The 27,531-nt window shown below is 37.8% G+C and overlaps 2 protein-coding genes and 1 gene segment (V, D, J or C); all 3 read right to left on the bottom strand.

The window, feature by feature from the left end:
- The window catches only part of LOC121464628 (zinc finger protein 345-like), a 218,511-nt gene extending 197,004 nt beyond the window's left edge, over nt 1-21,507 (bottom strand). The window contains exons 1-2 of the mRNA XM_041677657.1: nt 21,429-21,507; nt 21,025-21,318 (exon numbers count right to left, since the gene is read on the bottom strand). Of these exons, the coding sequence (XP_041533591.1) occupies nt 21,025-21,318; nt 21,429-21,507 (373 nt within the window). The remainder of the gene's footprint in view (nt 1-21,024; nt 21,319-21,428) is intronic.
- LOC121464736 overlaps nt 1-27,531 on the bottom strand; it is a 994,671-nt gene that overhangs the window by 280,894 nt on the left and 686,246 nt on the right.
- LOC121464737 (immunoglobulin lambda-1 light chain-like) overlaps nt 1-27,531 on the bottom strand; it is an 840,936-nt gene that overhangs the window by 277,425 nt on the left and 535,980 nt on the right. The window lies entirely within an intron of this gene.

The raw sequence follows: 27,531 nt of genomic DNA, 5'->3' as shown, positions 1-27,531 counted from the left end.
GTACCAAAATTGTCTACATACTACTGAGAAGAAACACAAACATCAATCCCAAATGCAAACCGTTTGATCTACTTTGGTGTCCTGCCCATAAGATATGTTAGTATAATTTTGGCACAAAGCTTGTGGAGGTAATATTCCAAAATCTGATGTGATTTAAGGCTAACTCCATGAGATGAAACCAATAACTCACACTGCTTTGGTGACAAAGAACAAGAAAGTAGACAGCCCAGGGACCGGAGGTAAAATTAAACAATATTTTTTCTTCTAAAAACCAAGATATAAATTGCTCCTAAAACACATTCTACTATACAGCAGATAAATAGATCAAATATACATAGATCAATCCGAGGATATTCCTCCTGAACAGGTAGAGAGAAAAAATAGAGAAGCTCACAGCCAGACAATATGCAAAGATTGAGAGACGTTGAAATAATGCTGAATGGGAGGTCTCCATCAAATACCTTGCCTCAGGGTTCACAGAACCATGTACAAGAAGAGGAAGATACCCACACGTCCTTCCCCACACACAAACATACAAAACCCTCTACCTATACTGGATTGAAACACGTATTGATGAAAAGAAATTGAAGCAGCATACACAGGCCACTCACAGTTTAAATAAGAACTGGACACATTCCCAGATCCCTAGCCTAGAAACAATCTCTGACTAATAATTCCACAGAAACGAAAATTTGGTTCTCTTCAAAGAATTGTTGCTGGGATAAGAAACTACTCTCAAAGGTAGGTTTCATGCTGAGTCTCAATAAACTCAACAGCATCTTAGACGTTACTTGAGTCATAATGTAATCTCAGAAATTTATGTTCTTTAATTTTCTTATAATTTAATTTATTTATAAATTTTATTACATTTTCCCCTACGTGTAATATATATTACAGTTTCAGTTTGGTGTTTTAGGGAATTCATGACCTTAAAAAATAGTGGATCTCTGCATCTCTGTCTCTTCTAAAAAATTTTTATTTATTTATTTATTTATTTATTTATTTAGTATACAATATTCTCTCTGTATGCCTGCAGGCCAGAAGAGGGCAACAAAACCCATTACAGATGGTTGTGCGCCACCATGTCGTTGCTGGGAATTGAACTCAGGACCTTTGGAAGACCAGGCAATGCTCTTAAACATTGAGCCATCTCTCTAGCCTCTTTATCTGTCTCTTGTAACTTTTTGGGGCTATTTTTCATCTGATTGTTTGTTTTTCCTATTATTCTGCATTAGTTTTGTTTTATCTTATTATATCATACTATATTTTGTATCATTTTTCTCCCTTAATTATGTTTGTTTTCTATTGAGCATCAGAATGGGGGAGGATCTGGATAGAATGAGGTGGGAAGATTAATTGGGAGTAGTTGAAAAAGAGAAAACCATAATCATGAAATTATATGAGGAAAATATCTATTTTCTATAGAAGGAAAATTTAAAAATAATATGCCTCTAAATACACACACACACACACACACACACACACATATACATTTCTGAAACATTAAATTAAAAAAAAAACATGTTCACAGGGAAATGTGGAAGATCCCATGCAAGAGAGCCTCTGATGCAAGGGAACAAATAACAATAATCATGGGAAAGTTCAGTTTCTGCATAAAATTTGATATTTTATGTTCATCAGCTGGCAATACTTCAAAATAATTATTGCTGATAATGTGAATTCAATGCATCCTGGCTGCAGAATGAAACACTATATGCAATACCAGGAACACAAAATCTAAACTAATGATCTCTGAATGAAGTCAACATCGAGATATTAAGATAAACCAGGATAAACATGATTTGAAACATAGTCACATCATTATTGTACTGATAGTGATTGTCCAAGAAAGGAGGCATGGAAACTGTAGTGTGAATGAAACTGCATCAGGTTTATACTGAGTATAAGCTATGTGTATCTGCTGCATTCTAGATTCTCAAGTGAATTCTATATATTTCTTTAACTTTCCATGAAAATATGATACTTCTAATTCTACTATCTCATAACTGAAAAAGCTATACTAGGCAGCACATTCCAGGTGACTGTATATGAATTTTAATAAGTCAGTAACCAAACAGAGTGCTCAGATGGAAGCCATGCCATACAAATGCATTTCCTGTCTTTGTATGAGGATATGAGCTGGTCTATGGAGAAAATGGAAATCAGCCAGTTACAATATTTATCTATCACAATGGAATTCCCAGTGATGAACATCATAAGTTCACTGAGGTTATATATCCTGAAAAAAAAATGAGCAGGCAAGGACAAAATGGTGGTAAATCCACACTGAATAAACAATATATATCTAAACGCTCAATAATAGCATTCTTAAGAAGTACAGGCAAACAAATAACAGCTGAAAAAACTCTGTAAGCTAGGCTACGAGAAACAGAGAAGTAAAGATTGCAACATAAATATATAAACTTTGCAAAAGAATTTGAGTATAGTTTCTGAGCAGAGACATACTTACTGTAGAATCAGCCATCTCTTCTGTCTCAGGGAAAACAATATGCTGCTTTAGCTCCTGGATTCTCTCTTGAGGAATTTGCTAAATAAAAAAAAATAAAGTAATATCAAACACTTTTCACCTGCTGCAAGCACACACATCAATGTAGAACCTCAGAAATCAAGTGAGTATTCACTCATGGTGTGATATCACAGATACTCATGAAAACAGGAGCCATTCAAATGGTGAGTTTCTCCCTTGCTGAGTTCAAGTTTCTGCACAAAAGTGAAGTTATACAGTCAGAGCTTGTACTGTACTGCCATGTTGTACTCAACCGAGACAAAGCAGAAATGGAGAAAGGAAAGCTGAACTCAAATGCACATCAGAATCCTATAAAGTTAATCATGAACTTCACTGTGTTTCTGCTGGCCAGGTTCACAAAGATGGGGTTGCTACTTAGATTAATGAATGGAAGCTGTGGAATGGAATGAAGCACAACTGAAAGCAATTTCATGTCAACGTGCAGTTATTCATGACTGATATTCTGAGGGAACTACAACTATTTTTGGATTCTCTTAGTTGAAGCAGTAGAATTCAAAATGCATCAGCACTAGACATTGTTCATTAAGTATGTAACATATTATCACAGTATGTTAAATGATATATTCTTTTGGACTCATATATATTGATATGTATAAAAATATATTGACAAAATAAACTTAGCGAAAACATTGTATTCTACATGATGAATCTCCAAGCTTTTTAAATTAGCATTAGAAAGTGAACTGGATATAAACATAACATAAAGAGCTGTTAATCATACTTGACAGGAACAACCATGATAAACAAGGAATCATGAAAGAATAACCGTCACACCAACAAAGACAACGGTGATGTAGTTCTCCAACATCAAGTGTAAAATTCTCTGTTTAGAGTTCAGGCATTCTCATTTCTCTCCCTGATGTCCTGACAAGAAAGTTTTCCATTTTATCATATAGCCAGGTAAAAAGTTTTTACTTTAACTATAGAAACATAACTTCATCATAAAACTTAATGTGTTTGTGCAAGTATTACTCTAAAATCCAGACTGTAACTTAAGGTCTGTATGAACAAACCATGATATGAAATGTGGCACAAAGAATGTCTGTCATGGAATGTGTGAGAGACAGATTATCTTATGTATTTCCACTAAAAGTCAGGGGAACTGACTGTAATAGGACCTATAATCCCCATGGCAAATTGTTGCTATAGAAACAACTGGCTGGAGAGATATGAACTGTAGCAATAAGACCACAGATGGATTCTCTGTTGGCAAAGGAAAGTATGGCCAGAGTAAGACATGTAGCAAAAGAAACGATTATTATATCCATGAAAGAAGTTCTTCTTGCACACCACTTCCACTGACTCAGTGTGAAAGAGCAAGGATGTGTTGACTCCTATGCTCTTATAATGATACTTCAGGTGTGGTGAGCTGTAGAGAGACAGCCTTTGACATTTTGAATAAATGTCAGGTACATTGTGGGCTGAGATATAAAGGATAAGTTCAAGCAGTACATTGGGCAGCTGAGTCACAGCATGATCAACTGAAGTTGAATCTCACCTGAGACTACAGGATTTCATCACTGATTCGAAAACTCTAAAGGCATATGAGAAATATATAATATTACTTTACTAAGTGGGGCTGTACCCAGAAAATTGACAAAAGCAATGACAATGGGAAAAAGGAATTTTCTATATATATCAATACAATATATGTCAATACATAAAAATGTTTTAAACAGAGATAGAAACATGATGCATACAATAGTCAATATAATTTAACTTTCTATCAATATACAAGAATCGATACCAACATATTTGTCTAAAAGCAGTAACTCACAATTATAAATCTATTATCCCATCATTCCCTTTTTCTTTGTCGATATGATCCCTGAGCTTATAAAATTCCTCCCCCAACCTCCCAACCCTTAAATGATCTCCCTAAACCCAGGGGCAAACTTTACTGGGAGAGGGGACGTTGTCCTCTAGAATTACTTCCAGCTGTCATGGGGGCGAAGTTCTTTCTGGGGGATCCTGTGAAAGTAAAATGATGGTTAAATTTCAAGATCAATGTCTTTTAAAATTGCAAATAGTCTCTGAGTATTTTGTGGAGGTCTGGCCAGAATGTTGTACAAGATGTGCACCATTTCAGCTAACCAAGTTGGAATCGTCTTGTGCAGCTGGTATCAAAAACAGGTCTTGTAGTAGGGCTATCAGTATCATGACGTCATATCAACCAGGTAGAGTTGTTGTTGTGGGGCCCCATCTTGTTCCTGGAAACTTCAAATGTCACTTCAAGAAAAACTCATTGTTCATTGTGAAAAACTTAAACATTAATCATATAGACATATATAGACATAAATATATATATTCAATGAAAGGCATGATAGATATATTTAATGAAAAGTATGATAGATATGACGAAAAGCAAAGGTGTTTTCTAAACTCATATTTCTTTCTGTCCCATATCATGGCTCTTGGCATGAGACAGAAACTCCAGAAATTCTGTGTTTTTCTCTTACTAACAGGCTTGGAATTGGAGAGGGACTGAGCCAGAGTCCAACTACAAAACCAGCTCTACATATTTATAAAGAAATGTTTAATATATATATATCTTTTTAACATTTCTTTATTTATTTCTTTATATACAATATATATATATATATATAAAATTAATTCTTACAAAATGTGCCCATCCATCAGTAATTAAATATTCAGGGTCCCTTAATTTCTTTGAAGATGAGTATTTTCCTGTGGAGATAAGAAAAGAACCCTGCCTCCAGCCTATCTGTATTTCTTACCAGCAGTGTGCTCGCCATCCTTATGAAAGAATTGTTATTTATCTTTTCCAAGTGGCTTCTCTACTTCAAACCGAACCTTTATTAATTTTGACGGTATCCACAATTTTTCCTTACCTGAGGAGATAAGAGCAAAACCCCTTCCCCAACGTAGCACATCTCCTGGCTTCCATTCTGAGGTCAGCACATCCTTGAAATAAACTGGTTGAATTAGTTCAGTAGACTTTTCCATTATCCAATGTCTTTCTGTAGCCGTTGTTCCCTTCTCATTAGCGTTGAGAAAATTCAAGGTTAACAAAGCATTATGTAACCTATTTCTGGGGGTGTTTTCCACCCCTTTCTGTTTGTTCAACATATCCTTTATAGTTTGATTTGATCTTTCTATGACTGCTTGACCTGTAGGATTGTATGGCATACTTGTAACATGCTTGATATTGTAATAATCAAAAAAGTTTCATTTTCCTAGAAACATAAGCAGGACCATTATCTGTCTTTATTTGTGTAGGTATACCCATGATAGCCATGACTTCTAATAAATGAGTGATTACTGAATCAGCTTTTTCTGAACTTAAAGCAGTTGCCCACTGAAAGCCTGAATAAGTGTCAATGGTGTGATGAACATATTTTAATTTGCCAAATTCTGCAAAGTGGAACACATCCATCTGCCAGATTTAATTCCTTTGGGTGCCCTTTGGATTAGCCCCTGCTGGCAGTGGCATTTGGTTATAGAAAGAGCAAGTAGGGCATTTCTTTACAATCTCCTTAGCTTGTTGCCATGTAATTGAAAACTCTTTCTTCAAACCTTTGCTATTAACATGATGTTTTTTATGAAATTCAGAGGCTTGTAGCACACTACCAATCAATAATTGATCAATTTCTGCATTACCTTGTGCTAGAGGACCTGGCAGACCCGTATGGGACAGGATGTGTGTTATGTACATAGGGCAAAGCCTGTTCCTGATCAAATCTTGAACCTGGATAAACAATGAGGTTAGTTCTGTATCATCATGTATAAATTCAGCAGTTTCAATATGTAAAATAACTCTTTCTACATATTGTGAGTCTGTAACTATATTACTAGGTTCTTTAAAATCTCTTAGCACCATAAGAATGGCATATAATTCCACCTTCTGTACAGAATTATACGGACTTGGTTCCACCTTACCCAAGTCTTCTGATTTGTAACCTGCCTTCCCTGATTTGTTGGCATCAGTATAGAATGTACGGGCTCCAGTTATTGGAGCATCACGGACGATTCGAGGAAGGATCCAAGAAGTTCTCTTTAAGAAGTTAAGCCGCTTGCTTTTTGGATAGTTGTTATTAATGTCTCCCAAAAAATTAGCACATGCTTTTTGTCATGGTTCATTATCTTCCCATAATTTCTTTAGTTCATCAGCAGTGAAAGGCACTATAATTTCTGCTGAGTCTATGCCTGCTAGTTGACAAAGTCTCAGCTTGCCTTTTGTAATTAACTCAGATACTTTTTCCACATAAGTTTTCAGTTTCTTACTTGGTTTATGTGGTAAAAAAATCATCTCTCTGCATCAAAATTCCTGTAGGAGAAATTTCTGATGGTAGTATGACGAGAATACAATCGTTCTCTGGATTCACCCTGTCCACATGTGCCTGTTGTAATTTTTCCTCAATCATTGTCAGTTCCTTTTCTGCATCAGCTGTTAATTCTCTGGGACTGTTTAAATCTTTATCACCATCCAAGGTTTTGTTCAAATGATTTATTAGATAAGGTGTTATTCCAATAGCTGGTCGTAGACTGGAAATGTCTGCTAACAGTCTTTGAAAGTCATTAAGAGTCCGTAGACGATCTCTCCAAATCTGTACTTTTTATGTCTTAATTTTTTGCAAACCTATTTTATAACCTAAATAATTAACAGAATCTCCCTTCTGAATCTTTTCAGGAGCGATTTGCAATCCCCATTTAGGTAAAAGTATCTTTATTTCTTCAAACAGTCTGTTCAAGGTATCCATGTTTGAATCGGATAACAAAATGTTGTCCATGTAATGGTATACTAGAGATTTGGGAAATTTCTTGCATATTATTTGCAATGGTTGGTTCACAAAATATTGGCACAGGGAGGGTCTATTTAACGTACCCTGGGGGAGGACGGCCCAATGGTACCTCCTAGAAGGTTGAGAATTGTTATAAGTAGACACTGTGAATGCAAATTTTTATCTGTCTTCTTTTTGCAAAGGTATAGTGAAAAAACAATCCTTTAAATCAATAACTATGAGAGGCCATCCTTTTGGTAATAAAGAGGGCAAAGGAATTCCAGATTGCAGAGGGCCCATAGGTTGAATAACCTTGTTGATGGCCCTGATATCTGTCACCATTCTCCATTTACCTAATTTTTTCTTAACCACAAATACAGGAGAATTCCAAGGGCTGGTAGATTCTTCTATATGTCCAGCCTCTAATTGTTCTTGTACCAGCTATTCTAAAGCCTGTAACTTTTCCTCAGCTAAAGGACATTGCTTTGTCCATATTGGTTTTTCAGTCAGCCATTTTAGAGGCAAGGCTGTTGGTATCTCTGAAGGGACATCAATTGCTTGTTCTTGTACAGCCCGAATGGCCGGTTTTCTCCGTTTGTAATATCTTTTAATATTATTCTCAGAAATATAGGCTCTAGAAGTAGCAGAAATGTTAATTTTGGAATTCCCTTGTTGTAATAGGTCACAACCCCATAAATTCATTGCGATATTGGCTACATATGGCCTTAATTTTCCTATTTGTTTCTCTGGCCCTATACATTCAACCCATCTCGTGCTCTGCCTTACTCGAGATAGAGTTCCTATTCCCAGGAGCTGAACATTTACATTCTGAAGAGGTCTATACGGATGCCAAGATTCTGGGGTAATGATACTTACATCAGCACCTGTGTCCAGCAGGCCAGTAATAAAAATGCCATTTACACACACTCTCAGTTTAGGTCTTTGATCATTTATAGAAGTTTGACAAAACACACGTAACTTATCTTTCTGATCATTATTGCTTGTAACAGTAGGCATGGGGCTTCCTAATTGTCCTGACAAGGCACGTTTTCTGCAGAAACTGGAAATGACTGAACCATATTTGCCATGGGGGCCTGTGAGGCCCCCCCCCTCACGTTTCCCGTCTGTATAAGGTTGCCTTGTCTATCTCTTGTAGACCTGCATTCATTCGTCCAATGTCTGCCTTTTCCACATCTTCTACATAAACCTGAAGGCTGAGTCCTCCTATTTCTGTTATTTCTAGAAGATGCATTATTATTATTATTTCTGAAAGATTCATTATTATTATTATTATTTCTGAAAATCCATTGTTTACAAATCCTTTTCATATGACCCATTTTGCCACAATTAAAACATTTGGTATTCTTGTGTCTCCTTTTACCATTGGAAATTGCTTCTTCTACCCATTATTCAGTACCATAATAAAATGTATCAACATTCAGTGTATGCAAGACCCATTCTTCCAAGGGTGCTGATCTGAGCTTTAAAGGCCCCAAAATCTTTTTGCATTCCATATTTGCATTTTCATAAGCCAAAACTCAATCATTATATGTCTTGGTTGTGGGTCAGATATCCCTATTTGTACAGCCTTAGTTAATCTTTGTAAAAAGTCACTAAAGGTTTCTCTCTGACCCTGTTTAACTCTGCCAAATGATTCCATTCTCTGTCCTGGGTCGTGTACCCTGTCCCAAGCCCTTAAGGCTGCTGTAGTACACATGGAGAGTGTGTTTTCATCCAAATTAGCTTGTTCCTGAGGGTCAGAAAAGAGCCCTTCACCTAGAATTTTATCTAGGGAAATGTCAATTCCCTTCGCTTTTTCTTGCTGTTCTAAAAGTCTAGCCTCTTGCCTGAATAAGCATTTCCATTTCAATTGCGGTCCACTCTCAAGTACCACAGAGCTCAGCTGGAGCCAGTCCCAGGGGGTTGCTCTGCTTGTCGTGGCCCAAGATCTTAGCATCTCTTTAACAAAAGAGGCTTGCATCCCAAAAGTCATGACAGCCTGTTTAATTTCCTCGAGGTCATTCATAGGGACAGGCTCCCATGTATCCTCCTTGATGACCCTAGGGTTTCTGGAACCAATCACCATTTCTGTTGTTATTACTGGAAAGGCAGGTAGAGCTGTAGGTAGAGCTTTGTGGAAATTGTCCCAGAGAGATTTACCCACAGATGGAGTTAAAATTTGCTTTTCTACCCTTTGCTCTTCTTCATCAGAATTTAGAAATTCCTCAATCTTTTCAATTCTATTCACCATTGCCTTCTGCAATGTCTGAATCTCCTGTCCAGAATTATGTTCCAAAACCTTCATTGAGGATTCTAAAGTATGAAGTTTGTCCGTTAGAGATAACATCTCATCTTTAGACATAATTTTTATGGCATAAACCGTGCCTTCTTGTATTGGCAATCTTTTCGTCAATCTGTCATAAGCTTTAGACAAAATCCGATTGTCACATTCAGCAGTTTTGATTCTCTCAGTTAATCTTTCATTTCCTACAGAAAGGGACTGAATCTTACGATCCAAATCAGCTGTTCCCTCTTCCATAGTAATGAATTTCTCCTTAATATCAGCCACTAATATTTCAGTTCCTACAGAAAGGGACTGAAGCTTACGAAGTGCTGGGATTAAAAGAGTGTGCTACCACCGCCTGGCCAGCCTCAAACTCACAGAGATCCACCTGCCTCTGCTTCCCAAGTGCTGGGATTAAAGGTGTGCACCACAACCGCCTGGCCGGCCTTGAACTCACAGAGATCCGCCTGCCTCTGCCTCCCAAGTGCTTGGATTAAAGGCATGTACCACCACCGCCTGGCCAAGTCACTATGTATCAGACCAAATCTGCCGCTGTGGTGGATTTTGTTGCAAAACCGCAGGTACTTGAGCTTCTGCTAATTCAGGCAGTAGAATGGGCCTGTGTGGCCGAGTGTGTCTCAGACTCGGCACTGGGGCCGGAGTCACGAACTAAAAAACAGCACCTGGGAGGGTGCTGTGTTATCTAGCGGGCTACCCGCTTGAGTCGGGGGCAAAATAGCCCGATGTTGGACGCCAAAATGTAACGGTGTAAACGAATGCAGACAGATTGTAAAGATATATATATATATATATATATATATATATATATATATATATATATATCTTTAATGTAGAAATAGACTTATAGAACCACTGTTCCCGCGGAGACCAGGAAAGCAGAAGGAAGGGCTGGGAGCATGCTCGTCAAATTTATAGGCAAACATTGGCCCGAGGCGAACATGCCCCCTAAGGGGCGGGACTTATCCCTACAGTATGGCTTCCCATGGGGAGTCACTGAAATCTAACACATTGCTGTCAGGAAAGACCAAGGCCATCCCCATTATATCTAGACTGAGCAATGTATCCCTTCAGAAAGAATGCCTTCCTAAAAGCCAGAACAAGCAGTAGGGATAAATCCTGGCCTCACTGCCAGTGACTGCACAGCCTTGCCAAGCCATACAACTGACACCTACATCCAGAGGGCCTAGTTTGGTCCTTTACTAGTTCCCTTGCTGTCAGGCCAGATTTGAAAGACTTCTATTAGTTCAGGTAAGCTGTTTAAGTAGGTATCCCCATCATGTTCTTGACCTCTTAGCTCAGATTCTCACTCCTCCCTCTTGTGGACTGGTTTTTGGGATCCTAGCCCACTGCTCCACTGTGGTTCTCTGCATCTGCTTCCATCACTTGCTGCATGAAGGTTCTATGATGATATTTCAGACAGTCATCAATGTGACTACAGGGTAAGGCCTGTTCAGGCACCCTCTCCACTTTTGCTTAGGGCCTTTGCTGGGGTTATCCTTGTGGATTCCTTAGAATCTAGTGTTAAGTTTCTTGTTAGCCCCATAATGCCTACCTCAATCATGATATCTCTTTCCTTGTTCTCTTTTCTTTCCAACATCTTAACCATCCAGTTCCCTATAGTTTTCCTTCCCCCTCTTCTTCTCTCTTCCTCTTCTCCTTCTACCTTTCCTTCTTCCCCCAACCCCAATTGTCTCAGGAAATCTTGTCTATTTCTCCTTTCCTGGTTGATATATATATGTTTATCTTAGAGTTCTACTTGTTGCTTTAATTCTCTGGGGTCATTGACTACAGGCCCTGTATCCTTAAATTTACAGCTGGTATTCTCACTTGAGTGGGTACATACCAGGCTCATCTTTCTGGGTCTGGCTTACCTCACTCATCATGGTTTCTTCTAGTTACATCCTTTTGCATGCCAATTTCAATGTCATTGTAAATTTTACAGCTGAGTAGTACTCCATTGTGTAACTATACCACATTATTTTTTTATCCATTCTTCAGTTGAGGGGAATCTAGGTTGTTTTCAGATTCTGGCTATTACAAATAATGCTTCTATAAACATAGTTGAACAAATGTCTTTGTAGTATGCTTGGGTTTTCTTTGTGTATATTTCCAAAAGTGGTATTAGTTGGTCTTGTGGTAGGCTGATTCCCAATTTTCTGAAAAAAAAAATAATTGCCATACTGATTTCCAAAGTGGTTGCACTAGTTTGCATTCCCTCCTGCTATGGGAGGAGAGTTCCCCTTACTCTACATCCTCTCTAACATAAACTATTATTGGTATTTTTTTTTATTTTAGCCATTCTCACAGATGTGTAAGATGTTTTCTCAGAGTCATTTTGATTTGCATTTCCCTGAGAGCTAAGGATGTTAAACCATTCCTTAATTGCCTTTCAGACATTTGAAATTCTTCTGTTAAAATTTTGCTGTTTAGAATTGTACACTATTTTTAATTGGATTATTTGATATTTTAATGTCTAATTTCTTGGGTCTTCATATAGTTTGGATATCAGTCGTCTATATGGTGTGGGGTTGTTGAAGATCTTTTCCCATTTAGTAGGCTTTCTTTTTGTATTATTTACTGTGTCTTTTGCTTTACAGAAGCTTCTCAGTTTCAGGAAGTCCCATTTATATATTATTGCTATCAGTGTCTGTGCTACTGGGGTTATATTTAGAAAGTGGTCTCCTCTAACCATGCACTGATGGTTACTTCCCACTTTCCCATCTATCAGGTTCAGTGTAATCAAATCTATATGGAGGTAATTAATTCATTTGAATTTTGTGCGTGGCAAGAGGTATGGATCTATTTGCATTCTTCTACATGATGACATCCCATTACGCCAGTACCATTTGTTGCAGTCGCATTCTTTTTTCCATTGAATAATTTTATCTTCTTTGTCAAAAATCAGGTGTTCATCAGTGTGTGATTTAATATCTGAGACTTTGATTTGATTCCAATGGCCAATCTACCTGTTTTTATGCCAATACCTGTTTTCCTCACTGTGGCATTTTAATAGAGCTTGATGTCAGGGATGGTGACACCTCTAGAAGTTCCTTTATTTTAGAGTATTGCTTTGACTATCCTGTGTTTATTTGTTTTACCATATGAACTTGAATATTGTTCTTTTGAGGTCTGTGAAGAATTTTGTTGGGATTGTGAAGGTATTACAGTGAATCTGTAGATTGCTTTTGTTGGTATAATTATTTTATTATCTTATTTTTATCTATCCAAGAGCATGGAAGATGTTTCAACCATTAAACTCTAGACTCATAGCCAAAAATATAACAGGAAAAAGAAATTTAATTAAACTCCACCGAGAACTGCAATCTCACAAGTTTCATTTTCAATATTGCACAAGAGTTACATATTTTTGTCTTTTTTATTTAATTAATTTTTTATTTAATTAAAAATTTCCACCTCCTCCCCTCCTCCCACTTCTCTCCTGCTCCTCCCATCCCTCTGCCCCTCCCTCTCCAGACGAAAGAGCAGTCGGGGTTCCCTGCCCTGTGGAAAGTCCAAGGTCCTCCCCCCTCCATCCAAGACTAGGAAGGTGAGCATCCAAAAAGACTAGGCTCCAACAAAGTCATTACAAGCAGTAGGATCAAAACCCAGTGCCATTATCCTTGGCTTCTCAGTCAGCCCTCCTTGTCAGCCACATTCAGGGAGTCCAGTTTGATCACATGCTTCATCATCCAGTTGGCCTTGGTGAGCTCCCAAGGATCTATCTGGGGATTATTCCATGGACACCTGGGGACACCTTTAGAGTCAAGTCTCTCGCTGACCCTAAAATGGCTCCCTTAATTAAGATATATACTTCCCTACTCCCATATCCACCCTGCCTCCATCCCAACCATCCCATTCCCCCAAGCTCTCCCCATCCTCCCCTTCTCACTTTTTTCTCCCTATTTTTCCTTACCCCCACTCCATCCCCACCCCCAAGTCCAATTTTTGCCTGGCAATCTTGTCTCCTTCCAATATCAAGAGGAAAACTTTATGTTTTTCTTTGGGATCACCTTCTTATTTAGCTTCTCTAGAATCTCATATTATAGGGTCAATGTCCTTTATTTATGTCTAGAATCCACTTATGAGTGAGTACACACCATATTCATCTTTTTGGGTCTGGGTTACCTCACTCAGGATAGTGTTTTCTATTTCCATTCATTTGAATGCAAAATTCAAGATGTCATTGTTTTTTACAGCTGAGTAGTACTCTATTGCATACATATTCCACACTTTCTTTATTCATTCTTCCATTGAGGGGCATCTAGGTTGATTCCAGGTTCTGGCTATTACAAATAATGTTGCTATGAACATAGCTGAACAAATGTTTTTGTAGTATGATAGAGCATCTCTTGGGTATATTCCCAAGAGTGGTATATTACTGGATCCTGGGGTAGGTTGATCCCGAATTTCTTGGGAAACTGCCACACCGATTTCCAAAGTGGTTGCACAAGTTTGCCTTCCCACCAGCAATGGATGAGTGTTCCTCTTACTCCACATCCTCTCCAGCAAAGGCTATCATTGGTGTTTTTGATTTTAGCCATTTTGACAGTTGTAAGATGGTATCTCAAAGTTCTTTTGATTTGCATTTTCCTGATCACTATGGAGGTTGAGCATGACCTTAAGTGTCTTTTGGCCATTTGAACTTCTTCTGTTGAGAGTTCTCTGTTCAGATCAGTGCCCCATTTTTAATTGGGTTTATTAGCATTTGAAATCTAGTTTCTTGAGTTTTTTATATATTTTGGAAATTAGACTTTTGTCTATTGTGGGGTTGGTGAAGATCTTCTCCCAGTCAGTAGGTTGCCGTTTAGTCTTAATGGCAGTGTCCTTTGCTTTACAAAAGCTTCTCAGTTTTAGGAGATCCCATTTATTCAATATTGTCCTTATTGTCTGTGCTACTGGGGTTATATTTATGAAGTGATCTCCTGTGCCCATGTGTTGTAGAGTACTTCCCACTTTCTCTTCTATCAGATTCAGTGTGTTTAGATTGACATTGAGGTCTTTAATCCATTTGGACTTGAGTTTTGTGCGTGGTGATAGATATGGGTCTATTTTCATTCTTCTACAGGTTGACATCCAGTTGTGCCAGCACCATTTGTTAAAGATGCTTTCTTTCTTCCATTGTATACTTTTAGCTCCTTTGTGCACTTGGAAACTTGGGGGTGGGGATGGGGTAGGAGTAAAGAAAGATGGTGAGAGAAAAGTGAGAAGGAGAGAATGGGGAGAGCTTAGGGGTATGGGACGGTTGGGATGGAGGAAGGGTGGATATGGGAGCAGGGATGTGTATATCTTAATTAAGGGAGCCATTTTACGGTTGTCAAGATACTTGACTCTAGAGAGGCTCCCAGGTGTCCAGGGAGATGTCCCCAGTTAGTTCCTTGGGCAGCTGAGGAGAGGGAACCTGAAATGGCCCTGTCCTATAGCCATACTAATGAATATCTTGCATATTACCATAGAACCTTCATCTGGCGATGGATGGAGATAGAGACAGAAATCCACATTGGAGCACTGGACTGAGCTCCCAATGTCCAAATGAAGAGCAGAAGTAGGGAGAACATGAGCAAGGAAGTCAGGACTGCGAGGGTTGCACCCACTCACTGAGATGGTGGGTCTGATCTCATGCCAGCTAGACTGGGACTGATGGAGCATATGATCAAACCAGACTCTCTGAATGTATGGAACAATGAAGGCTGACTGAGAAGCCAAGGACAGTGGCACTGGGTTTTGATCCTACTGCATGTAATGGCTTTGTGGGAGCCTAGCTGTTTGGATGCTCACCTTCCTAGACCTGGATGTAGGGGGGAGGACCTTGGACTTCCCACAGGCAGGGAACCCTAACTACTCTTTGGACTTTAGAAGGAGGGGGAGGGGGAATGTGGGTAGGCAGAGGGAAATGGCAGGAGGGGAGGAGGTCAAAATTTGTAATAGTAATAATAATAAAAAAGGAAAATGTAAAAATAAGAAATGGCCATAGGATTCAAGAAAAGAAACCCCTGTGATGGAGGCAGTTTTAGTCTTCAGAAAGGACTGTTTAAAATCATATGGATGTTTAATGTGCTTTTGTAACTCAGTGATTGAGTTATAATTGGTGGGCATAATATTAAAAAATACCTGAGTCTGGTCAACATGTAAAAAAGAATAAATATCAATTAATGAATATAGTTGGTATGTTAATACGGATTTCTGTATGATGCTAAAGCTGGGATTAGTGCATCTGAAAATACAGAATCTAGGGCAGAAGAGATGGCTCAGTGCTTAAGAACACTGACTGTTCTTGTAAAAGCTCCCATGTCAGCCAGGAATCTCCTGGAATTCCAGCTCCAGAGCTCTGGCACTCACAGGCAAATATCTACACACAGAAAATGGGAAAGCCCAGGAAACATCAACCCTACACAAAAACTGCAGACATCTACACATTGATGAGAGAAAAAGAAACAGTGTGCTCCAGGGAAGAGCAAACCAATCAGGTATTTGATAACAAATGCCCAGCCATGAAAACAGTCATATAAATTTCTTTCCTAAAAATGAGAATCCTATATTTTGAAATACATATACATTAATGCATATATATATTCACATATACACACACCTAGCTACATCCATATACACATAAATTGACTTATAATATTTGCACACATATGCATATGAATATAATATCCTTTAGTACAAAAAGAGTCGGCGAATTAGGAAGAGAACAAGGAAGGGTATCTGGAAGGGCTGTGAGAGAAGAAAGGGAAGGGAGATATGTTAAAACTATAATTTCATCAAAAAAATGAAAATTTAAAAATATACATCTAAAATAGAAGTACAATATAGGATGGCTCATGCCTCTAATCCCAGTACCTTAATCTCAGTGTGTGTTTGAGGTCAGTGTGGTCCACATACTGAGACATTGGCTCAAATATAAATAAAGAAAAAATAATAAATGATAAAGATCTAGAGAAAAGCAAACTTCTGTTGGTGATACAATACATGATAACAGTACATGTCTTAGACAAATGACAGGTTCTATTAAAACCTTCTTCTAATCTACTCCACTGTAGCAATGCCTCTTTTCTCTTGATTACAACACAATGCTTATATTTGTTCATGTTTTTTGTCATATTCTTATTTAAAATATCATTTACTTTACTTATCCCACTAGACTCTGTCTCTTCTGCTTCCATAAACAGTTTTCTTCTTCCTTACAAAGATGCTGAGTTTGAGGAATTGGTGGTTCTCTATCCTGATTCTCTCCAGGAAGGACATAGATTCTGTTCAAGGCCTTTGTCCATTCCGGATCCAGGCCTTAGTGCTTTTTTATAACATGAAGTCATTTGTGGACCATTTGCTATTTGGTAAAATTATTTATATACACAAGTGAATGATATCAATCCATTTTGAAAAAAAAAACATTTTCTATGAAAATTAAATGCAAACAATTATTGAGTCTTACCATATGTACTTCCCAGTAGCTGATATGGAAGACACTAGTGGAATTTTTGTTTAACACCAACATTTTAACTGGGAGCATTCAGAATTAAGGGATGATTTCAGAATGAGGAGAGCTGCACACTAGCCGTAGAGTGAATTGTGTGGTGAACGAGGAGGATCAGGAAGAGAGTTGTGCACTCCATGGTGAAGACATCTGTTGTAATAGGAGCGGTGGGGCTGCGTCCCCAGCACCCTGGCTGCCTGCTAGATTATGCACCGAAATAATTACACGGACACTGTATTCTTTTAAACACTGCTTGGCCAATTATATCTAGCCTCTTCTTGGCTAACTCTTGCACCTGGACTAGCCCATTTCTAATAATCTGTGTAGCCCACGAGGTGGCTTACCGGGAAGGATTCAGCATGTCTGACCTGGCGGCTTGCTTAATCGTGTGCGTCTGCCCAGGAGAGGGGAGCATGGTGTCTCTGAACTCATTTCCTCCCAGCATTCTGTTCTGTTTAATCCACCTACCTAATTTTCTAACTATCAGGGCCAAGCAGTTTTCTTTATTACTTAACCAATGAAATCAACAGATTGATATATGACACTCCCACATCAGACATCCCAGTTCCCTGCTTCATCAGGCCCTACAGCCCATCCTGATCCTCTCCCAGGCCTTTCATTCTCTCTCCAAACCAGTTTATGAGAGAGCAGTGTCTCATGAACATACACCCATCTTCCTGTGTGACACTTCTACATAGTATAGATCAGATCTTGATTTTAAATCTAGATGTGGTAACAGAAGAGATTTGGTGAGCATGGTCATCTTAAAATGACTTTTCCAAAAAGATGCATTCATATTCTGTTCCCCATAAACTGGGAATCTCATGAGCATTTAGAGAGAACAGAAGAATAACCAAATTTTGAGCATCTGGTAGAAATTCCAGAGTCATATTTAGAAATTCTTTATCTGCTCTTTGACTCTAGGTAGGTTAGAGTTTGTGTTTGGTAAGAAATAAAAGACCTGGAAATTATTATGTTGAGGAAGGCAGAACAGAGGACATTATACTAGCAATAAAGTATCAGGCACAGGAAAGAACACAGACTGCTGCTAGTCCTCAAAAGTGTGTGATGATGAGCTAATGCCTCTTTCTTAATACTTATGGTTATTTACTATTATGGTACAAACAGATTGCCATCTTCACTTTGGTGTGATCTGTCCCCATGTGTGTCCTATATTCTCTAGCTTCAGTTGTTGAAGATTGCCTAGAAAACTTACTGCATGGCATCAGACACAGCCAAAAATTTTATGTTGAGCATTCTCTCTGTGTGTCTCTATTTCTCTCTGACTCTCTTCCCTCCCCTGTTTTTCACACTCTCTTACTCCCACTCCCTCCCAACTTCCCCTTTTCCTTCCCTCTCCCTCCCTGCTTCTACTCTAATCTCCTTCTGTCTCCTAAATGAATTTGAAAGCTTGAGGGCAATTTATGAGAGCTTAAAAGGAAACAGTACAAAGAATTGAGTGAGGGAAAACTGTAAATCTTTACAGCTGCCCAGAGGAGGAAAAGTAAGATGGGAAAGAAGGCATGCTATTTGAGATAAGCCAGTATGGAGCTCAGTTGCATGGTGAAAGAGGTGGTTTGAGTGAGAATTCCCCCATAGGTTCTGGGATTTGACTACTTAGTCCAAAACTAGTGGTGATATTTGGGTAAGTTTAGGAAGTGAAGTTTTGTGGACAACTAAGTCACTTCAGGTGAGTTTTGAACATTCAAAGTCTTGTACCACACCCTTCCTCATGCTTGATGATTGAGATGTGAACTTTGAGCTTCTGATCTTGTTCCCTGTCTGTGACTTCCTTATCCTGAAAAAAAAAAAAAAAACGTTAATCTCCCAGTGAAATCCTCCTTCTATGAATTGTGATGAAGTTGTGATGCTAAAAAAGAAATCCCACAGTAGCTCAGAATTGAGTATAATAAAAAGGTTATTTATTTAGGGGTAGACTAACAGATCAAATCCTATGCTCGATCAGGGAAAAGCAACCAATCCCAGCAGCCGGAAAACAGAGAGAAAAGCTGGATGCATGTTTCCAACAGCATATATAGTATATGAGGCCACTGCCAAATGGGTGGGTGATTTAAAGGCTACTAACTGCGGGAATTCCTACAGCTGGTATTTTTTAATTTATGGGATGCTGTAACTCAGCATAGCTGTCAAGGCATGAAGGTCAATTTCTTATGTAGCTGAAATTTTTAGTCAAGTATCATTTATCTCCATATAAACTTTCCATAGCATGTTAATCAAAGGCCCAGGGACATTAATATAAAAGGTAATAATCATGCCAATGCTGTGATCCTCATAACAATAACAGAGTTGCCTTTGTCATGTTGTTTTATCAAAGTAAAATAACTAATACAGTTGACAGTCAGTCACTTGATAGGGAGATGTGAGTTCTATGGAAATAGTGAAGAAACACAAAGTTACAGAAAAAGACAGACATTGGACTCTGAACTCCATGTAATGAAATAAACAAAATGGGAAAAAAAGTTATGCAATTCTAAGGAAGGACTGAGAAACCTGGGAAAACCAATCATAATCTTCTATCTTCAGGCAAGATTGGCTGCTTTGAGTTTATGATCAAACAGAACCTCCTATCATAGTGCTTGAACTAGAGTTCTCAAAAAGGTCTACAGCCATACCATCTTGAACGTGCCCAATCTTGTCTGCTCAAGTTGGGTTTCAAAGATTTCTCCAGGAAAGCAAGTATAATTATTGCCTTCTTACTAAAATCCTATACAAATGAATAATACTCTAATACACTCAAAATACTATCCCTTTATAATAATTTTGTGGGATTTTGTTTGTTTTGTTGTTTTATTTTTGATTTCTATGCATGTTGTCATGTAATTTTATTGGTTAAGTCCAATGTGAGATTTTAAAGATGGACTCAGTGTGGACAAAGGAAAACCTTTAGGCTGATATAGAAAAATCACATGTAAGAATTTTGGCAGACACTAAACCATGTGGAGGTAATTTTATCCTTCCCTCAAAATATCTTGGAAAAACTACAAAGTAAAGAGGAGTGTCAGGAACAATATGGAAAAGTTCATGAACATTTAAGGACAATGTTCAGACATTGTGGCTGTTTTTATTATTTTGTCATGAGACTATGAGGCACTGTCACACTGCCTTATGAGTGTTTTACACTGTACTCCTCAGGAATTTGCTGGGGTGGTATAGGAGGTCCTTCTGTTTGTGTGTTGTTTTCATTGGTTAATTAATAAAGAAACTGCTTGGCCTGATAGGGCAGAACTTAGGTAGGTAGAGAAGACAGATTTGAATGTTGGGAAGAAGGGCAGAGTGGCAGAAAACATGGTTCTCCTGCCTAAGACGGACGATGGTCAGAATCTTGTCAGTAAGCCACAGTCATGTGGTGATACACAGATTTAAAAGAAAAGGGTTAAAGTCAGATGTAAGAGTTGGGCAGTGAAAAATTAGAGCTAATGGGTTAGGCAGTATTTAAATGAATACAGTTTCTGTGTGATTATTTTGGGTGTAATTTTGCTGGGTGCTGGGATTAAACAAAGGGACCCCCTCGTACAACACTGAAGCTAAAATATTTAGAGCATGTGAGAAGAGAGCCATTTTACAACAAATAGACATTACTGTGAACATTGGTGAGTAACAGCTAGTGCCTTAAACCCAATTCTCTAACTTCAAAATAGAATGTTCTCACCTCCTCAAATCTGTACATATAACATTTAATTTTCATAGTCATTAATTTACAGAGCAGTGCTCTCAATACAATCCTTACCTTTCTTCTATTTTACAAGGAACTCAGGAGATAGAACTATGATCTATCCCTGAGTGAAAAGAAGAAAAGGTTCAGGGAGTGTGAAAAGTAAGAACGTCAGCTGATCCTTTTCAAATTCATAGAATAGTCTTGCTAGCAAGAGAGGAAAACAGTTCTTGTCCTGCTTCCTCATTTATATGGGTTACTGTGTTCACCCACTGCTATCACCTGTACCACAGAAATAGTCAGCTTCATCTTCAGGCTGAATGTTGGAGATGCTTAAGTAGCGAGGAGCCCCAGAGCTGGAGCCAGAGAAGCGATCAGGGATCCCATCTCCCTTGCCATGGTTTCCAATACTACTAAGCCACATCACATACTTAGGAGCCTTGTCTGGCTGTTGCTGGAACCAGTCAATGGTGTAGGAGCTGTGCTGACTACTCAAGGTACAGGTGAGTTTGACTGAGGCTCCCATGGAGGCCGAGGCTGTGGGTGACTGAGTCAGCACAGGTTGGGAGAAAGACCCTGAAAATAGAGAAACACATTACCTCCTGAAATAAGAGAAGAGGACAGAATATTCCTTGTTTCAATTGGTTTCCCTCAACTGTTATCAGGGTACAGATGACTCTGATTACCTGTGCAGTGAAGGAGGAAGAAGAGGAGAGGAATCCAAGCCATTGTGCAGACACCACTGAGCTCTGCTGAGACAGACATGGCGTGGTTCTCTCTTATCCTTTAACATTTCTCAGAGAACTGACAGGGCCCTTCTTGCAAATATGCAAATTTGTCTTGGCCAAGAAAATCCCTCTTAGGTGTTTGTCCCATCAAAAGTGTGTGTCACTTCCTTCCTGAGTCTGCCCAAGAGATCACAGTAGCCCCAGCTGCAGGGCCTACTGAATCATGAGGAGTCACAAAGAGATAAATGTTTGTATTCTCAGCTTAGTGTCTCGAGATACTTCAGTGGACCCTATGAACCCCCACTGAGCAGGTTTAGTTCTGTCATAACTGTGAGCACCATACTTTCCCAAGGCTTTGACTACTAAGCATTTCTGATCAAGGACAGACTGAGTTACCTCCTCTGAGGCTGACTTTTATATCTTCTCTTTAGTTTTCATCTCCCCAGTAAGAGCATTTGGTAGACCAGTGTCCTTACCCTATAGCTTATGATCCCCACAAGACAGATATCATATCTTAGATATACTATTGTTTAAATATTATCTTATGATAAATAACAGTAGAAAAACTACAGTTATGAAATAGCAATGAAAAATGTTATGGTTTGGTCACCACAAAATTAGAAACTATACCAAGGAGTCAGCACATTAGAAAATTTGAGAATCAAAGTTGTAGACCTTAATTTATTGGGATGTCTCAATTAGGGGCTTTTCCTATTTATGCTGAGGACAGAGAAATTTACTCCATGAGCCCTTTCTCAGAATGCTCAAGAATCCAGACTTATTCTGTCTACTTGGTTCTTCAGCAGATTGACCCATAGAGACACACTGATAAATATTAGTATTTAGAATGATTAATACTGTACTGCATGAATCTCTTGATGCATTGTAAATAAAAAAATTGAAAAATCAAATGGCAATACAAAACAGAATTATAAAGAAAAAAAGGTGGAGGAAGAACACAGTGAGACTGTATTTGTCCTTAAGTAAGGATTACAGAATATTGATAAAGAATCTCTATGTGTCGTTTTCAAAAATACACTTTTTGACACCTGCCTACTACTTATGTGATAGAAAAAAATATATATTTAACTGACAGATCTGTATAGGGATAGATGTTCACAAAAGGGAATGGCTCTAAATTGAAGGCGATAATTAATGAATAATGATAGAAAAATGAGGAATCATGATTAGTCATTGAAGATATTGGTCAAAAGTAAGAGGAATGTCAGGACTATGTGTGTTTGCTCAGTTATGTTTTAACTTATGCATGATTAAAGGAACTATCTACTTAGGTTGGCACTGTCAAACCACCAATACACCAGGCTAAGGGAATATGCAGGAGAGGAGTTGTATGGAAAGAGCTTAAGAGTCAGATACAATGGATGTCTCCAAGGAGACAGCATCTTCCAGATACAAGACTGATTCAAATGTGAAGTCATAGAAACTATGAAAACAAGCATGTAAGACTCACACAGGTTCAAATCAGACAAATAGCCAACACCAAGAAAAAGAAGTAATCAAATAGTCATAACCTTAGCTGGAATTTATTTGCAATAGATATCTCGGAAAATTGAAAATCAGTTATCTCCAAAGGAGTGTTACTGAGAAATATCAAACACTGAAATATATGAGACTCCAGGCCTCATAGCAAGGGGTAGTTTGTTAACATTAAACAAACTCTATAGTGTGTTTGTATGTGTTTTTGTGTGTGTGTGCACTTATTGTTTTTCTTTAGTCTGATTAATTTCCCCATTTCACTTTGTCTATTTTGGTTTTTTTTCTGTTGTTGCAGCTTTATTTTTGTGGGGGAGTCTGTTTTATTTTGTATGAAAGAGAAAGAACATGTACTTGGGTGGGTAGAGAGCTGGAAGGATCTGGGAGGATCCGTGGGAAGGGAAAGTATATGATCAAAATATATTGTATGAAAAGAATTTTAAAAGAGAATCTGAAGACAAAAAGAAATAGAAAGGAAGAAATAAAGAGAGAGAGAGAGAGAGAGAGAGAGAGAGAGAGAAAGGGAGGAAGAGAGGGAGAGAGAAAGAAAGGAAGGAAAAGAAACAACCAAGGGTTCTGTTATCCCTGGTTGAATACATGTGCAGAACTGTATACATTGTATCCTACTCAGAACCTGCTCAGAACAAACAGATGGCTCTGGTGTGGGAAGTCCTTCTGTATATGTGTTTCATTTAATGGTGTGGGGAGTTCTTCTGTATATGTATTACATTCAGTGGTATAGGAAGGCCTTCTGTATATGTGTTTTTATTGGATAAGTGAATAAAGAAGATTCTTGGGCCTATAACATGGCAAAATAGAGCAAAGATGTAATTCCAAGTAGAGATAGAGGAGAAAGAAGGCAGAGTTGGAGAGATGCCTTGTGGCTGCCAAAAGTGACAGATGCCTCAGAACCTTACTCGTAAACCAAACACCTTGTGGTGATAATGTTAAGAGTTAGCTAAACATATGCATAAGCAAGTGGTAGAGCAGTGTTGCCATTAATACAATTTCTGTGTGATATTTCAGGTCAGGGTGGCTGGGAATGAACAATCAGCCTCTGCCTACATGGCTCAGTATGTGAGAATGCTTGTCAAGTCTCACAATAGGAGTTGATTCCTGAAACTACCATTGTGGAAGGAATAAGTCAAATTACATAAGAGGTTGTGTAGGTGTCACACTCATGCTGCGGTATTTACTCACACACACACACATACGCACATACCTTCAATCATTATATATATATATATATATATATATATATATGTAACTAACTAATTAACAAATAAATTTAAAATCTCATGATTCTTTCATAACTATTTTGCCCACCTGAGGTCTTCAGTTCATATTATGCAGTTCTTTGATATTATTGACATTTAAATATTGGTGTGAATTTGGGAAGGAGGACTTCACAAGTAAAGGGTGGCAGAACGTAATTCAGACCTACAGATACACAGGGTTCATATGCAACTTGAGTTCTATAAGTATTGAATTAAGACAAGCTACAAACTATTGTGATTCGGATTATGGACTTTTTCTTTTTCTTCTATTCATTGTTTCTAGTACCATGTATAACTAAAGAATTCCCTGACTTCCAGTCTGTGCTTTAAATGACAGGGTTAACTTTCTTAAGGTTTCCTATTAAAAGTGGCAGACATGTCCTTCACTGTCATAGAGTTCATCAAGTGTTCAAAATTGAGTTTCTAATAACAAAGTAATACTTGTGTGACCACACATTCACAGGAGCCTGCTATTGAAGAAACTACTAGAAGCTGCATTATTGTGTCCTTGTTTACAGTACTAAAATATTGAAAGACGAGAAACACATTTATGATTTAAGACTGAAAATTGTTTAACATTAGAGTTTATTTGCAGTTATAAAGCAAGAAATATGAGCCAATGTGTCAATATGTTTAAGAATAAAATGTGAGGGAAGATGAAAGAAATGTGCACATGTTCAAAAATACTTTACAAATTATTGCCTTGTTTGTTAGTTCCTGGAAAATACAACAATAACATGGCACTTTAAAGAGAGGATTAATACAAGTGACTTGTGTTATCACATACTGATTTCTGGAGGACAGATTTGCAAAATTGACTCATTTAAATTGTTTACCTGGTCTTGATAATTTAGGTATATGGTATCTATCTAAAAAAAAATGCCCTTTTTTTTACATTTCCTCAATTTTTTTTGAAGTACAGGCTTTTGTAGTAAGATCTAATGATTCTCTGAATTTACTCCGTGTCTGATGTTATGTGCCCCTTTTCATTTCTGATTTTGTTAATTTCTATGTGCTCTCTCCACCTTTTGATTAGTTTGGATAGGGGTTTGTCAATCTGTTGACTTTCTCGAAGAACCAGCTCTTTGTTTTGTTGATTCTCTGTATTGTTTTCTGTGTTTCTATATTGTTGATTTCAGCCCTCAGTTTGATTATTTCAGTCTTCTACTCCTCCTTGGTGAGTCTGCTTTTTTTTTTTTTTTGTACTAGAGTTTTCAGGTCTGTTGTTAAGTTGCTAGTGTTAGCTTTCTCAATTTTCTTTATGTGGGCACTTAGTGCTATGAACTTTCCTCCTAGCACTGCTCTCATAGTGTCCCAAAAATTTGGATATGTTGTGCCTTCATTTTATTTCAATTCTAGAAGATTTTAATCTCTTTCTTTATTTTTCCTTGACCCAGAGAAGGTTCAATAGTTGACTGTTTAGTTTCCATAAGTTTGTAGGCCTCCTTCGGATAGTATTGTTAAATTCTAAGTTTACTCCATGGTGATCCAATCAGACACTGGTGGTTACTTCCATTTTTTTTTGATCTGTGGATGTTTTCTTTGTTACTGAATATGTAGCAATTTTAGAAAAAGTTCCATGAGATTCTGAGAAGAAGGTATATCCTTTTCTATCTGGGTGGAATTTTCTATAGATGTCTGTTAAGTTCATTTGATTCATTACATCTGTTAGTTCTCTTATATCTCTATTAATTTCTGTCTGGTTGACCTGTCCATTAGTGAAATTGGAGTGTGGAAATATCCTTCTCTTAGTGTGTGGAGTTTGATGTGCAATTTAAGTTTTAGTAATGTTTCTTTTACATATGTAGGTGATCTTGTATTAGGGGCATAGATGTTCAGGATTGAGACTGAATCTTGATGGATTGTTCCTGTTATGATTATAAAATATCCTTTTACATCTCATCTTACTAATTTCCATTTGAAATCAATTTTATTAGATAGTAGAATAGCCGCACATGCTTGTTTCTTAGGTTCGTTTGATTAGAAAATGATTCCCAACCCTTTACTCTAAGGTAGTGTCTGTCTTTGAGGTTGAGGTGTGTTTCTTGTAAACAGCAGAATGTTGGATCCTGTTTTCATATCCATTTTTATAGGTGAATTCAGTCCATTGATATTAAGTGATAATAATGACCAGTGATTGTTAATTCCAGTCATTTTTTGGTGGTAGTGTTTGTGTGTTTCCCTTCTTTGGGTTGTGTTAGTGGACGGTTATCATATGTCTGTGTCACATGGGTATTGTTAGCTTTCTTATGTTGAGATTTCCCTTCTACTACTTTCTGTAAGGCTGGTTTTGTGGATATGTATTGTTTAAATCTGTTTTTGTCATGGAATATTTTGTTTTCCCCACTGATGGTGAAAGAAAGCTTGTCTGGATATAGTAGTCTGGGCTTGCATCCATGGTCTCTTAGTGACTGCAACACATCTATCCAAGCCCCTCTGGCTTTCATGGTTTCCATTGAGTTATCAGGTATAATTCTGATAGGTTTACCTTTATATGTTACTTGACCTTTTTCCTTTGCAGCTCTTAAAATTCTTTCTTTATTCTGTGTGTTTTGTGTTTTGACTATTATATGGCAAGGGGATTTTTTTTTATCTATTGGTTTGGTGTTCTGTAAGCTTCTTATACCTTCATAGGAATATCCTTCTTTAGGTTGGCAAACTTTTCTTTTATAATTTTTTTGTATATATTTTCCGTGTCTTTGAGCTTGATATCTTCTCCTATTATTCTTAGGCTTGGTCTTTTCAATGTGTCCCAGATTTCCTGAATCTTTTGGGTTAAGATTTGTTGGATTTAATGTTTTCTTTGACCAATGAGTCTATTTCCTCAATAGTATTTTCAGCAACTGAGATTCTTCTATCTCGTGTATTCGGTTGGTTTTACTTTTCTCTGTATTTCCTGTTCATTTACCCAGAATTTCCATATACAGAATCCCTTCAGTGTATGTTTTCTTTATTACCTCCATTTCAATCTTCAAGTCTTGAACTGTTTATTTCACCAGTTCAATTGCTTTTTGTTAGTTTTCTTGAGTATTCTTGAGGGATTTATTAATTTATTCTAACTTTTTGTTTATCTTCTCTTACATTTCTTTTTTTTCTTTTTTATTAATTTTTTAATTAAAAATTTCTGCCTCCTCCCCACCTCCCTTTTCCCTCCCCCTCCCTCTACTCCCCAACCCCACTCTCCTCCCCCTCCTTCTCCAGTCCAAAGAGCAGTCAGGGTTCCCTGTCCTGTGGGCAGTCCATGGTCCTCCACCATCCATCTAGGCTTAGGAAGGAGAGCATCCAAACAG

Source organism: Microtus oregoni, unplaced genomic scaffold (genome assembly GCF_018167655.1).
Source record: "Microtus oregoni isolate MIOR12 unplaced genomic scaffold, Mior012 000029F_ref0000214, whole genome shotgun sequence".
NCBI lineage: Eukaryota > Metazoa > Chordata > Mammalia > Rodentia > Cricetidae > Microtus > Microtus oregoni.
This window is presented reverse-complemented; position numbering and strand designations above follow the sequence as displayed.